At 40.0% G+C, this 15,267-nt stretch overlaps 1 protein-coding gene across 10 annotated transcripts in view; it reads right to left on the bottom strand.

The window, feature by feature from the left end:
* Positions 1-12,856: 12,856 nt before the first annotated feature.
* zfand6 (zinc finger, AN1-type domain 6) overlaps positions 12,857-15,267 on the bottom strand; it is a 55,120-nt gene continuing 52,709 nt past the window's right edge. For all 10 annotated transcript variants that reach the window (XM_060853348.1, XM_060853342.1, XM_060853341.1 and 7 more), the window contains one exon: positions 12,857-13,977. In XM_060853348.1, coding sequence (XP_060709331.1) covers positions 13,829-13,977 — 149 coding nt within the window. In that variant the 3' untranslated portion in view covers positions 12,857-13,828. The remainder of the gene's footprint in view (positions 13,978-15,267) is intronic.

Consider the following 15,267-nt stretch of genomic DNA (forward strand, 5'->3'; position numbering starts at 1 on the left):
ACATACCATACACCTTCTTAACAATCCTATCAACCTGGGTGGCAACTTTCAGGGATCTATGCACATGGACACCAATATCTCTCTGCTCATCTATACTACCAAGAATCTTACTATTAACCCAGTACTCTTTATTCCTGTTGCTGCTTCCAAAGTGAACCACCTCATTCTCTTCAGCATTAAACTCCATTTGCCACCTCTCAGTCCAGCTCTGCAGCTTATCTATGTCCCACGGTAACCTGCATCATCATTCTGCATTATCCTCAACTCCACATTTAGTTGTGATCTCCTTCATTGTTCAAAACTTCAGTAAATACCGTCCTACCCGATCCAATCTCTCTTCATTGGTCAGTCCTGCTATCCCAGTATTCAGTCTGGTAAACCTATGTTCCATTTCCTCCATAGCCAGCACATCCTCCTTGCTGAGGAACCAAAACTGCACACAATACCCCAGGGTTTACACATAGATCTGGTCAGGATGGGAGACCCCAGAGCAGACTTGACCTGAGAGTGATAGCCTCGGACAAACATTTGTGTTCAACATTCAGCAGTGAGATTGGTTGCCAATTCTTTACATTCTTCCAGTCCTCCTCCTGCTTGTAGATAGATTCACACATGCTACTGGCCAGAAGCAAACTCTAGCTCTTCCAGAGAGAGAGATTTGTCCAGATTCTCCCTCTCAGTGTTATCTAAGACCTCCGTGATAGATGACAGGAATGACTGGGAGACTCTCTGTGGTTTTCACGTCATTCAGCCTGACATAAAAAGCTCCTTGTTTCCTCTGTACTGGCAAAGTTGCAGTGTCCTGGAGCTCTCAGTGAATGGTTGTTGTTGTTCCAACTTACTTTTCATCAGCTAGGTTTTGAGCTTGACAAATAGAGAGCAAGAGAGTTGTTATTATTGCAAAAATATGCATCGTTCATAAAAGAGTTACAACTACTACAAAAAAGTTTCTTATTCTGTTCTATAGAATCTTTCTATTGAGGAGTATAAACACTAATAATAGATTGTAATTTTATATCCTACAGAGCTATCGTGCAGTTGCAATAACAAGGACATTTTTAATTCATGCAGGAAGAAAATATTTGCATTGTGAGGCAAAGAGGGGGGGGTCTGACAACTGAATGGACCCCTATTGTACTTTGGCAAAAAGACTTTATGTGGTGGCTTTTCCCACTGTGCCTTGGCAGCAGTTGCTCAAAGCTTCAATGTGTCCCTTCACACATAGTCCTCGACCTTGAAATGTGCCAGTCTACAAAATTTGGTTGAGAGCAATTCTTTACACTGGAGGACAAACAAGGTTTGTCCAAAGATGAAAGAGCATCTTTCACGGAGTTGATGGTGCTCCAGGCGCATTCGATGTTTATCTTGATGTCTGCCCCAGGGACCAAAGAACATGGAGTCCTGTGTCACAAAACTACTCAGGGTGAATCTTGACAAAAAGCATCGCAACTCTCTCGAAGACTTCTTTGCAAAGGTACATTCCAGAAATAGATGCGTGACAGTCACTTGCACCTCGCAGCTGTTGAGGGCAGCATGTGATGTCGCACAGAGTCTCAGCAAGCCTGAAGGAGCAGACGGGCAGTACCCTTCTCACCACCAGTCAAGTTACATCTAGGTGCTTGTTGCAAAGTTCTGGCAATGAGGCTTTCTGTCAAAAGCTTTGACAGTCTGCTTAGGGATGACAGGATCCATCCTCTCCTTTTCCTGCAGGGTCTTGAAAACGTTACTTGCTCATCACTGCCTCATGGACTTATGGTCAAATGTGTTTGCTTCAGCAAATTTCACTGTGAGGAGCAGGTGAAATGGAATGGTCCAACTATTTGCAAGGGCAACGAGGCCTACAAGAGATGTTGCAAAGTTCACGGTTATCAGGGCATGCTGCTTTCTCTCTTTGCTTGAAGTTAAAAGTCACATAACACCAGGTTGTAGTCCAACAGGTTTATTTGGAAGCATTAGCTTTTGGACCACTACTCCTTCATCAGGTAGCAAAACAGCAGGATTATAAGACACAGAACTTATAGCAAAAGATTAGTGTCATGCAACTGAAATGATGTAATAACACGTGGTGGTAAGCCCCTCTGTTAATTAAGCTAAAAAGCTCACGTCACCTCCTAATCTGTTAAAATGAGTGACAGAGAACTCCCAAATTTCATTATTTAAAGAAAATAATATCAATGTATTCTTTAACTCAAAAAAATGAACATAAAACAAATATTCATAACTCTAAGCCCCCCATCTCTTAACTGTTTATTACCTGCCTCCAACTCAATAACAATATTCTGTTTCAATAAAATACTTATTAAAATTACATCAACTTAATTTCAAAACCATACAACGGCTGTTGTCTTCAGTGTCTCTCTTCTTTTGGATGAAGATCTCCCTGGGGCATCTTCTTTCTTCTTACTGTGAAGATGATTCATGTGAATAGGTACCTTTGATAGAGAGTGTTTCAATGTCTTGGGTCTCTGTCTCTCAATGGCAGTTACTTCATTTGACTTTCAAAATGCTTGCCTTTTTTACATCCCCAACATCAGTTTGTTTCATTGGTTCAATGTTGGCAAAACAATAAATTCAAACTCGATTGGGTTTTAGTATCTGGAGCATAATTTAAACTGATTGTTGTTTTGACAACAATTCGAATTTGACCAATCAACTCAGGTATCTATTTCACAGCCAAACATTTGCATTTCATGTTACATATTCTCTGGAAATAAAATTCTGCAAAAGCAAATTCATCCTATAGATGTGTGTGTGGGGTATCCATTCATCCATTGTCATAGTGTCTGCTTGGTCTCACCAATGTAGCATGCCTAGGGGCATCCTTGCTTGCAATGTATGAGATAGACAATGTTGGCTGAGCCACATGAGTACCTGCTGCATACATGGTGGGTGTTGTCCCCATATGTAATGGTGGTATCCATGTCAATATTCTGACACATCTTGCAGTGGTTGCCACGACCGGGTTGTACAGTATTGTGGTTGATGTTGTCCTGAAAGCTAGGCAGTTTGCTGCAAACAATGGTCTGTTTAAGGTTTGGTGGTTGTTTAAAAGGTGAGGAGTGGAGGTGTAGGGAAGGTCTTGACGAGGTGCTCAACCTCATCGATAATGTGTTGCAGGCTGCAAAGAACATGGTGCAATTTCTCTGCTCCTGGGAAGTACTGGGTAACAAACGTTATCCTATTAGTTGCATCCCGTCTCTGTCTCCCGAGTAGGTCATTACGGTTTCTAGCTGTGGCACATTGAAAGTGGCGATCAATGAGTTGAGCATGATACCCTGTTCTTATGAGGGCATCCTTGAGCACTTTCAGATGTCCATTGCGTTCCTCCTCATCTGAATAGATCCTGTGTTTATTATGTTTCAGGTGGAAGGTAGAGAAGTGTAGCATCGTGAGGTTATCCATGGGTTTGCGGTAGAGTCAGGTATTGAGGTGCCCATCCTTGATGAAGATGTCAGTGTCCAAGAATGAGACAGATACTGAAGAGTAGTCCATGATAAGTCTGGTGGTGGGATAAAACTTGTTGATATATCACAGTGCAGTTGTTTTAGTGACTTTTTGCCATGGGTTCAGAGGAAGAAAATGCTGTCAATATATCTGGTGTATTGTGCTGGTTAGAGGTCCTGTGCAGCAAAGAAGTCTTGTTCAAAACCTGTGCATGAAAATTTTTGGCACATTGGGCTACAAATCTGGTACTCATTGCTGTTACATGTGTGTGGATGAAGAACCGGTTGTCAAAGGTGAAAACTTTGTGATCGAGAATGAAGCAGATAAGTTGTAGCACGGTGCTCAGCAGTTGTTGGTATTGAGGACTGAATTTGTCGCAGCGATGCCATCATTGTGGGGAAGGCTGGTGTATGATGCTCAACTCAATCACCAGTTCTAATGTGTCACAGCAAGAGACAGAAACAGGATGCAACCGATAGGGCATGCTTCATTATCCAGTACTTCCCGGGATCAGAGACACAATGCAGTGTTCTCTGCAGCCTGCAACACATTATCGCTGAGTATGAGCACCTTGTCAAGACCTTCACTTTGCCTCCACTTCTCGCCTTTTAGCAACCACCAAACCTTTAAACAGACCATTGTTCACAGTACATTCCCTGTGGCCCTCAATGTCACATGGACCTGAACTCTTTGCTTTAAGGCTGTTGTTGACATACCATCCCTTTGTGGATTCTAGTGTCTGTCACTACTTCATTCCAGGCTGTAGTTGTAGACATCTTTCATCTCTTAACGGATGCAGTTATCATGCAAGTGTGAGGAGAACAAGAAACGCAAATTTCTTGACACTTCAGAGTTTCAGTGCCTCTTGATTATAATGGTATTTCTACTGTAGCTGTCTTTTTATATTCTATGAATAGAGCAGAGCTGGGCATTTTACAGCCCGCGGGCCATATCCGGTCCTTTGGTCGTTCCTGTCCGGCCCACATGAGGTCAATCTTAAATTAGAACATAAATGAAAAAGTATTTACGCCATGCATGCAATATAACTGTGTTGCTTTTGTTTTGAAAAGGATGCTTTTTTAAATTTATGTATGGATGCACGTGCACGTATATGTGTGTGCGTGAACAGTTAAAAGTGATGCTTGCTGGCTAGCCCTCAAAATGTCAGCTCACGCCAAGACAAGTTATGTCATATCCCACAAAAATCGCCAGAAACAGTAGACCGTTTTCTGATGGAGAGTTTGTTAAGGAGTGCTTGTTGGACTCTGCAGTACTAATATGCCCGGAGAAAAAGGAAGCATTTGAGAACGTGCCCCTTTCCCGACATACTGTAACGAGAAGGATTGGGGACATCGCAAGAAATCTGGAGCTTCAGCTGCAGCATAGAGCGGTCAACTTGGACTTTTATTCCTTGGCTTTGGATGAGAGCTGCGACGTATGTGACTCAACACAGGTGTCAGGTGGCTCAGCCTGGGCAAAATGCTGAAAAGTGTATGGGACCTGAGAGAAGAGATTCAAGATTTCTGTGTGAAGAGAGGGAATGGCATTCCACAGCTGTCAGATGCAGGCTGGATTGCAGACCTTGGTTTTGCTATTGATGTGACGTCACTTATGAATTAACTAAATGTGAAATTGCAACAAAAGGGCCTTTTTGTGCATGAAATTTGCAGCTTCTCTCAAGCCAAATGTAGGACAACATTCTCACCCACTTGCTAACACTGAAGGAAGCCTCACCTCCCTCCAGTGATCACCTCCACAGGTACTCATCTATGTCAGAAGCACTGCATAGTGAATTTTCAAGGCGATTTCAAGACTTTAAAAAGGTTGAGAATGAAATGCACATGATTTTTTCCCCCATTTACATGCAATGTGGAGAATGCACCGAGTGATGTTCAGCTTGAACTCATTGACCTACAGTCTGACACATTTCTGGCAGAGTACTTTAGGTCAGTCTCACTGCTTGATTTTTACTCTTCCCTCAAAAGAGGAAAACTTTCCACACATGAGGAGGCATGCTCAGAAGATTCTAGTCCTCATTGGATCTACCTACATATGCGAAGTCATTCTCAGCGATGAAGTTCAACAAATCCAAATACAGATCCTCTATCACTGATGATCACCTCTCAGACATTCACGCAGAAATGAACTGAAAAACATCAAAAGCACTTATTGCTTTTTGTATAGATTTGTTTGTAATACTGAACAATAATGAAACAACTTTTCATTATTGGTTTGTGAGATTAACATGTTAAAAATAAAATGAAATACTGAAATTGTTTTTACTGTTTATTTCTTCTATATTTGACCTACTCCATAATTTCATATCTTTATTATAACAGAATATCCTTATTCTTTTGATAAGTTTCAGTGCAAAAAATATAATTTAGTATTTTTTACAATGGGAGAAAATGAATACTGAACAGAATTATGTTCGACTTATTGTTGGTTCTGCCCTCTAACACAACTCAGGTTTCTCATGTGGCCCCTTGGAAGAATTAATTGCCCACCCCTGGTATAGAGGGTGGCATGGTGGCTCAGTGGTTATCACTGCTGCCTCACAGCACCAGGGACCCAAGCTCGATTCCAGCCTTGGGTGACTGTCTGTGTGGAGCTTGCACATTCTCCCTGTATCTGAGTGGGTTTCCTCCCACAAACCGAAGATGCGCAGATTAGTTAAATTTGCCATGCCAAATTGCCCATAGTGTTCAGAGATGTGCAGTCTGAAGTAAAAGTAGAGTAATAGGGTAAGGGAATAGGTCTGGAAAAGCACAGCTGGTCAAGCAGCATCTGAGGAGTGAAGCCTTCAACAACGATTCTCTTTCTGGATCCTCCACTTCACACTAGCAACCATGCATTGCCACCTACTCTACCTGCAGTCAGCTTTGCCTCAGCTCAGGGCCACTCTCCACCAGACCTCTGCTATTCTACATCCTCAGAGGATTTCATATACTCAACAAACAGTTCTGCCCCACCGTATCAGACCTAAAAGAACATAAGTTAAACAAACTTTTACATACTGACCTCTATACATGGATTTCTTTGACCATTTCAGAGCCTTCTCCTGGAACTTCTCAGATGCCATTAGCCACTCCTTCCACAATCCCCGCAGCGAATGATGGCGTCACTTCCACCCCACAGACCGCAGCCACTGCCAACCGCACCACCTCCGCGATTGGTGTCCAGACAACTGCCTCCATGACCACAGGATCCACCACCATTGCTAGATTCACTGCCTCCAGCACAGACTTGATCCTACACTGCACGTCACTTCCACCCCCAAAGATATCCCTCACCAGGACACGGATGGCTCTATCGCCTACATCACTTCCACCCCCACAGACACTGCTACAGGCCCCACATCCACCCACATGGTGAGTATCACTTTCACTAGTGATGTCACTCCTGACCTTATAATCATGCCCACTTAAGTGACCGTCTCCACCCCCACACCTAGCTCCAGCCCCATTGCAGGTCCTACCTCCCAGCCCTGCTGTGTCTTTACTAATCCCCCAGATCTTCCTCTCACTGAAGATGAATGTTTAGTCCTCAGCGAAGGCCTCACTTTCATCCCACTATGCTCCTGGATTAATGAGTTGGGCACGCGTCACAGCCTTGAACATTTCTTCCGCAGCCTCCACCTCTGGGTCCACTTTTTCAATCAAAACAACCACCGACTAAGGCCCCCTTTGCCTGCCTCCAACACACCCCATCCACCTGGACACCCCATTCTGGCTTGCTACCCACCCTCAATCTCTTCATTTCTAATTGCAACCGTGACATCAACCGCTTCAACCTGTCGATGCCCCTCACCCAGTCCAACCTCCTGCCCTCACAACATGCAGCCCTCCACTCCCACCCCAACCTCACCATCAAACCCACCGATAAAGGGCATGCAGTGGTAGTAAAAGCTCATTCTTGATGAAGGGTGTATGCCCGAAACGGTGATTCTCCTGTTGCTCAGATGCTGCCTGACCTGCTGTACTTTTCCAGCACCACTCTCTCTACTCTGATTTCCAGCACTTGCAGTCCTCACTTTCTCCTAGGGGAATAGGTCTGGGTGGGATACTCTTTGGATGGTTGGCGTGGACTTGTTGGGCCAAATGGCCTGTTTCCACATATAGGAATTCTACGTGGGTTACATGGGCTTATCAGATGATTACAGCAGCCATTTTAACAAAGCAGTGCCCTTGTTAAAAGCATTTTTTAGTCCATGGAAGTCAGGTATGAATGTCAAACGGGGAACTTTGAATATGGATAGTCCATTACACTGATCGCCACAATGGAAACCAACAACAATCTTGCTATCAATCCCTGTGGAACACTACCTCCTGTCTTTTGTTAGTCTAACCATAGTTAACGCTTGTTCCCTGCTTTCTATTTTGCAGTAAGCTTATTATTGATCTATTTGATCTCTGAATTCTAAATATCTGACCTTAGTCATGAACTTACTTTTTCAAAGGCATTTCAAAATTAAAGTATATTGCAGCCAATAAATTCTAAGTGTTTTGCTACATTCTGCTGTCATCGTCATAGACACACATTATGCCCTTCGACCAAAAGTGTAATTCCATGAACTGATGCAAACATCAGCGGATGAAGGACTTTGGCACTTGGCAGGCTCACTTAGGATTTTGCATAAGTCAAAGTTGTCATTTAAGGGTTTTTGACAGAGGTGTACTTGTTCCTGAGGTCGAAGGTAGCTTTCCTCAGAAGTCTCAAAAGGAACTGTATCAAAAGGTAAAGTTGGCATCCTAATGGAAGGAAAGCCAACAAGGATACAATGGCTGCAATCATGTCAGAGAATAAGACCTGCTTTACTTTATCCTGAGGATATGGGAATCACTGAAATGGAAGCATTTACTCCTCCCTCCCGGGAGAGCATGAGCTACTGTAGCGCATTTGGTATAGATGCGCTCATGGTGCTAGTCTATAAGAAGTTCTGGTATTTTGACTCAGTAAAGGGGTAAAATACATTTTCAAGTCACAAGGATGCAATGCAGGAACTGGTTTGGCTGCTATAGCCACTATAGTTATTAACTGACCGCGTAATACTTATTTACAGCTAATGATGTTCCTATGCAGATGCTGCCCTTGTTCAAGGTGACAATTCTCATGGGCACCATGAGCTTTTATAGGTTTAACAATGTATGACAATCGTAGGTGCAATATATCATGCAGCCATCAGTTACAGTTATTATCACATCTTGGAATGCTTATTGCACTCCAGAGATTCCACACACAAGTGCTCATTAGTTTCCTGTTGTCCTCTACTACTACTGCAGGTAGTGAGAATGTGGAACCACCTAACACAAAGCATGGTCGAAATGAATAGTAGCAACATTCAGAACAAGCTAGGTAAGAATTTAATGGGAGGGGTTATTGCAAGGGAAGATTTAAGTGAGGCGTAAACACTGAAATAGACGGTGTCGTAAATACTATTGTAAACTTCCCAGTCTTAATTTATTAGCACTTTCATAAATGGCCAATAAGTTAATATCACAAATATATTGCATACACATGGCAGAATGATCATTTATATGGACCTACCTTAAAAGCCGATAGAGTTGTCAATCTTGTTCACCTTTACGTTAAAGCAAATCACAAAATTTTACATTACCAATTTGAATTTCATTCATACATTTTTAATAAAAATCATGGCTGGATAATGCACATTTACATCATGTATCATACAGTATAGCTGGGCCAGCCTGAATTAATAAACATTTTAAATTTAAACAACCCAGGTTTTCATAATTATTCAATTAAATTCCTCCAGCTAATACAGTGCAATTTGAATTCCTATCTCTAGAGCATTTGATTTGGCTTTTACATGACTACTTCAGTAACAATACATTACTACTTTGCATGAATTCGTGCAGTATCTTGAACATAAAATAGTCCAGGATACTTTATTGGAATGTTGTGTGTGACATGGTAACAGTACTTACAGCAAATTAAAACATGGGCGGAGATTTACCCAATTTCAAGTTTACGTTTCTTTCCTGACAAGTCATCAGTTCTTCTAAGTCAGGTCCTGCATGTTGCATCTATGCTTATCATAAAAGCAACCAATCTGTAGAATTACCTAGTGCTATGGCGAGTGCTGAACACAAAGTAATAGGGGATCCAAACACTTGTTAATGCTGGAGAATGGCAGCAAAAGTATTACAAAAGCTTTACTTTGGAGGCATAAGCTGACAAATGGTGTAAAGACAGCTGAGAAATTAAACAGTGAAAAAAGATTGTATTTAATTAGCATCTTTCAAAAGGATACCCTAAAGCACTTTACAAGCAAATACATCTGAAATGCAGCCACTGTAATACAGTAGGCACTGCAGTAGCCAATTTCTGCACAAGATGCCACAAACAGAAAATAAATCTGTTTGTAAACATATCTAAAACAAAATAATGCTGGAAGAGTATACATTTGGTAGGTCAGAGATAAGATGTACTCTGCCATGCTATCAAAAAAAAAGCAGTTTGAATTTCCTTACAGGAAAATAGCAAATTCCACAAGTCTTTTTAGCAAAATTTTGCACGTTTATGGTAGAAGTGACATACTACAAAACTGACAATTACTTGCAAGTCCTGACTGAGGTTAGTTGGAATTCTTAGTCTATTTCAATGTCAGTAAAGCCACCATACCAGACCAAAAATAAGACTAAAACTAAAATCAAAAATTTATTTACAAGTATTATACAGAAGCAGAAATACACAAAAAAAATTAATACAATATTTGTCTTATGCAAAAAGAATGCTTGCAAAGCCCAAATTCCTTGTTTGTTTCAGGAGCTTTCAGAGTATCTGTTATTGGAAATTGAGAATCATTCACCAACTCTCCTCAAGGCAATGTCCAACCTAATTGATTCTTCTCAATGATCCATTGATATCAACCATTAGCTAGTTCTTATAAACAGCATGTCAACAGTCAATCTCAACCAATCCTAATTGGATGTTCAACTTATTTTTATACTCTTAAATTGGCTTAAAGAAAAATAGCAGAGCTGTTTAGAGGAAAACAGGTCAGTAAATTTTATATTTTGCCAGGAATGGGAACAGTTCCTCAATTGAAATGTCAACTCCAAATTTGGCAGATACCTAACGCCCTTTGAAATGAGCAATACTTTGATAAGCTGCTAAAACCTAGCTTCTGTACAGTACTCTGTAAGCAGCTGGGCTCTGGACTGCAATTTGAAGTTCAGTAGGAAGACTGTGACCTTAATAGTAATTTCTAAAATACATTAACCTTGGCTATCTACAGTTATATAAAAATATAATACAGAAATCACATTTTCGGAAAGTGAAATTTTACAAAATACATAATCACACTCATGCTTGCCTTCAAGTTGAAACTGACTGCAGAGTAATCAGATACATTCGATAAGTATGAAACATGGCTGCTTAGACAATGAAAATTTTTTCAAGACTTGATATTCAGATCAAATGATATCCAAGTGAATTCCCATGAATTGTTATTGTTATTTGTGGAAGCACCGATTGGTATGCCAGAAAATAAATCAAATAAAAAACATAGTTTGAGAAATTGTTTAATGGTGGGTAATGGAAATATGTTAAAATCAGGTTCATGTCAATGACCTTAGCAAGAGTTTTACATAGTGCTTCAGTTTTCACATCAAACATGATGTGCTTGGATAAGGGGGACCTGTCAGATTGGAATGCTAAAACAATACCAAACCGATTTTAAGGAAGTTTTGAGAACCTGAATGCAGAGTGCTTTTAAATAGACAGGCAGGCAAAATGCTCTTCTGGTCTTCAGAGCTGGATTTGTAGCCACATGGCTAGATATTACAAATCACAATGGTGATTTACTGTTCTGAGACTTTATTCCCTACACTGAAGTAAAATGTTAGAATAACTTAATAATTTGATACTACTTCTCACAAAATGACAAAACAAAAGCTTGTTGCTATCGTGTTGTTCCACAGATTATGATACAATACACCTGTTTTTCCATAATATTGTTCTAAAGATTTTACTTCAGGATGGCATAGGCTGAATTGCGAAGTGTTCCTAAGTCATTCAACATTATTTCTGGAGATGCTAGAATCAGAATAAGTATTCAGTTTAGGGAGGAACGAAAGAGTGGGCTGAGGTTCCTGCTTATTATTCCAGCTGCAAAATATACATAGATGCAGCAAACAAGAATGGGCTTGGCTGTTATATACTTGACTAGGTCACTATATCTAAAGCTCCAGAGACATAAGACAGACAGCCATTGCTTAAACATTGCTGAGCACTTACAGAACTGTGTCAGTGGGAAATAATAAAAAAAAGACACCTGCTGCTTTCAACTTGCTATTTAAGTTGTTTTACTTTGTTGCTACTTCAAATCAGCACTATCACCTGAAATAAAAACTCCCACCATCATTACTTCTTTCCAACATTGCATGTTTAGTTCATATTTTTATTCAGTCCCCTTGAAACAAGTGTGACATAGCCAAGTGCTCAATATCAAGATTTCCAGGAAGAACATCATAAGGCTCTATTTTTGACCGTAATTGTTTAAATCAACAAGCCATAAAATGCATTATAAAGAATTAGGGAGTTAAACCCTAGTGCTTAAACCAAATCCCCCTATAAGCACCAAACCAAAAAAATTGGCAAAGAATATTGTTTCAGAGTAACTAACATGAACACTTTAAAATACAATCCTCTTTAAATATGTATCCACATGAAATACACTTCATTATTGATTTAGTAGCATTATGGACTGGTCCACATTTGCAAAGCTTAGTTACACAAGTCAAAAATCTATATATAATGGTTTCTATACTGGATACAATCTGCAGGGTTTAGTAACTAGTGAATTTACTCACATACAAAAATAATTAGAAACGGCATCATCAAAATGGAGAATGGCAGGGTGTATGAAAGGAATATTTCGACCAACGTCCCATATGCACATATTGCTGAGAAAAGACATGCTGTTCAGACATCAGAATGTCTCATCAGAATGTCAAATTGCCAAAACAATTCAGACAGCAGGAGAAACATGTGTTGATTGACTGACAAATTGACTCTGATTGCTTTCTCAGCCAATGATAGGGTCTCCAAGCTCCCAGATAATTTAAAATGGGCAAGGCTTGAACATGTATTCCTTTTCTTTTCCCCTGTGTAACATGGCTCCCTGAGGACTGCTATAAGTAACATACATTATGCATTGGGACCATTTCTCTGCAGAGAAAGGGAATATTCCCAAGCCTTGCTTTGAATTACCCATGAGTCTGGGACACCTACAGTCATGGCCAGGAATGACTTGCCAAATAAAACAACATCCTTTTTGTCTGGAATACAAGTTGACATTCATATGGATATAGGTTTGCTTGCTGAGCTGCAAGGTTCATTTTCAGATGTTTCGCCACCGTACTAGGTAACATCTTCAGACTGAAGATGTTACCTAGTATGGTGACGAAATGTCTGAAAATGAACCTTCCAGCTCAGTGAGCAAAACTACATTCAGAACCTCAACTTGAGCTAGAAATGTTCTCAAAACTTGCTGACATTCATACGTTTGTCCTGAGGTGTGAAATAAAAAGCTTTGACAATATCTTTGCAGCAATATTTAAAATTCTGTACTACCAAACAACAGGCCTATATTTATTTCAAGGCACAGATTGGAATTTGCTACTGCAGATTTTCTTTTTTTTTGTTTCGCCGAACAATCAGTAGTTTTTCTTTATAACTTTATTTAATCAAAATTAAGACAGTGAATAAACTAACAAACACAGCACTATTATCAACTGGTATTTGATTTATGTTTAGGGTTAAGCCTTACTGTATTTTCTGATCAAATGTATGGTTCAGCATTGATGCACATATTCAGGACAAAATTCATAAACCATAATAATTTATGTACATAAATATGTAATGAGATGGAGCAGCAAACAAGCTATGATGCTAACACACGGGGCCTTTTCATGACTGGAACAAATCAGTGATTACAGTAGCTACTGATAGGCCCATTTGGGACACTGTCTTGAAAGAAGATTATGCTACTGAGAAAGGCCACATACACAAAAGGAGGAAAAGGCAAATTTGAAACGTGCATGCATAATATGGAAAAATCCTGCCCTTCAACACCTACTTTCTTTTAAAAATGAGCTCAATAATTAACTAAGATTAAAATGGCTGCAAATGGACTTGTTCTTAAACAGCAATTTTCCAAACACAATATTTAAAGAAAAGTGAAAAGAACATTTCGCTCTGTTCTCAAATTCTATTGTTCGTGGCATGCATGATTTAAAGTTCTATGTAAGTACAATGCTCCAAACTCCCGGAATGAACCACAAAGCTCAGCTTATCCTCTCCGCTGTTTAATTAGGTTCACGTGGTTTAAAAGAAAAAATTTAATGTAAGTAGCAGTTCAAATCTTCTGGATCTTCTCTCCAACTACAACAGGATTTTCTTTCCTTATTTTTTCAGCAGCGTCAGCTTTGTAATCATAAGGACAACTGTGTTTATCAGAATAACGATGTAATCCACAGAACAAATTTCCACATCTGCAATCAAATCCTGCAAACAAAAACAGAGTTAGAACATGTATCCACTTTAAATTTAGGAGTTGGAAAAGCAAATCCTTATGTCTGACTCTGTTACTTAACGGATACAGTAAGATTATATGGTCTAAAGTCTGGTTGAAGATTTGTAGCTCGGGTGTCCGTTGTTGTGGTTCTGTTCGCCGAGCTGGAAGTTTTTGCTGCAAACGTTTCGTTCCCTAGCTAGGGAACATCATCAGTGCTATTGGAGCCTCCTGTGAAGCGCTGCTTTGATGTTTCATTAAAGCAGCGCTTCACAGGAGGCTCCAATAGCACTGATGATGTTCCCTAGCCAGAACGAAACGTTTGCAGCAAAAACCTCCAGCTCGGCGAACAGAACCACAACATTATATGGTCTATAATCGCCTCTCTCCCTCACTACATTTTATTCTTCAAGTTTCTTAATTTTAAGAATGTTTATTGTATTTATGCAACGCCCTGGGTCATGCTAAGTGCTACACAAAAATTAACAGGAACAGAAGTAGTAATTTGGGCGCCTTGGTCCTGTTCTGCTAAATCGTTAAAATCATCTGATTGATTGCGGCCTTCATTCCATTTTCTATCTGCACCTCCTTGCCCCACAATAGCCTTTGACTCCTTTGTCGAGAAAACATCTAACTCAGTATTGAATATGTTAAATGCTCCAATCTCCACCGTTCTCTAAAGAGAACTGCACAAATAACTAAGAAATTCTTTCCAAGCTCCATCTGAAATGGGAGACCTCCTATTTTAAACTGTGCCTCCTAACTCTAAACACATCGAGAGGAAACACACTCCCAGAATCTAGAGAAAAGTCCTTTCAGGATGTTATACTTTTCAATCAGATAGCACCATTTTCTCTAACCTCTAATAAGCAAACGTTCAACCTTTTCAAATAAAGGCAAATCCTTCACATCAAGGAGTCGACTGAACATGCTCTGAATTGCTTCCAATGCAAATATATTCCTGCTTAAATAATGTGTACTGTGATCACTTGGCCTCAATGTCCTATACAGCTGTAACAAGACTTTTCTACTTTTAACTCAACCTTCTTTGTAATTAATAGCAGCACTCATTTGCCTTCCTAAATACTGTATTTGCATTCTGGCATTTTGTGATTCATGTACAAGGATACCCAAATATACTGAGTTCTGCACTCTTTTTCTATTCTTCCCACCAAATGCAAATCCTCACATTTTCACATCTTATAATTCATTCAACCTGTCTATATACCTTTGCTAATGATTGTCTTCAAAACAATAGTTTCCAACCTATCTTTATATCATCA

Source organism: Hemiscyllium ocellatum, chromosome 39 (assembly GCF_020745735.1).
Source record: "Hemiscyllium ocellatum isolate sHemOce1 chromosome 39, sHemOce1.pat.X.cur, whole genome shotgun sequence".
NCBI classification, from domain to species: Eukaryota; Metazoa; Chordata; class Chondrichthyes; order Orectolobiformes; family Hemiscylliidae; genus Hemiscyllium; species Hemiscyllium ocellatum.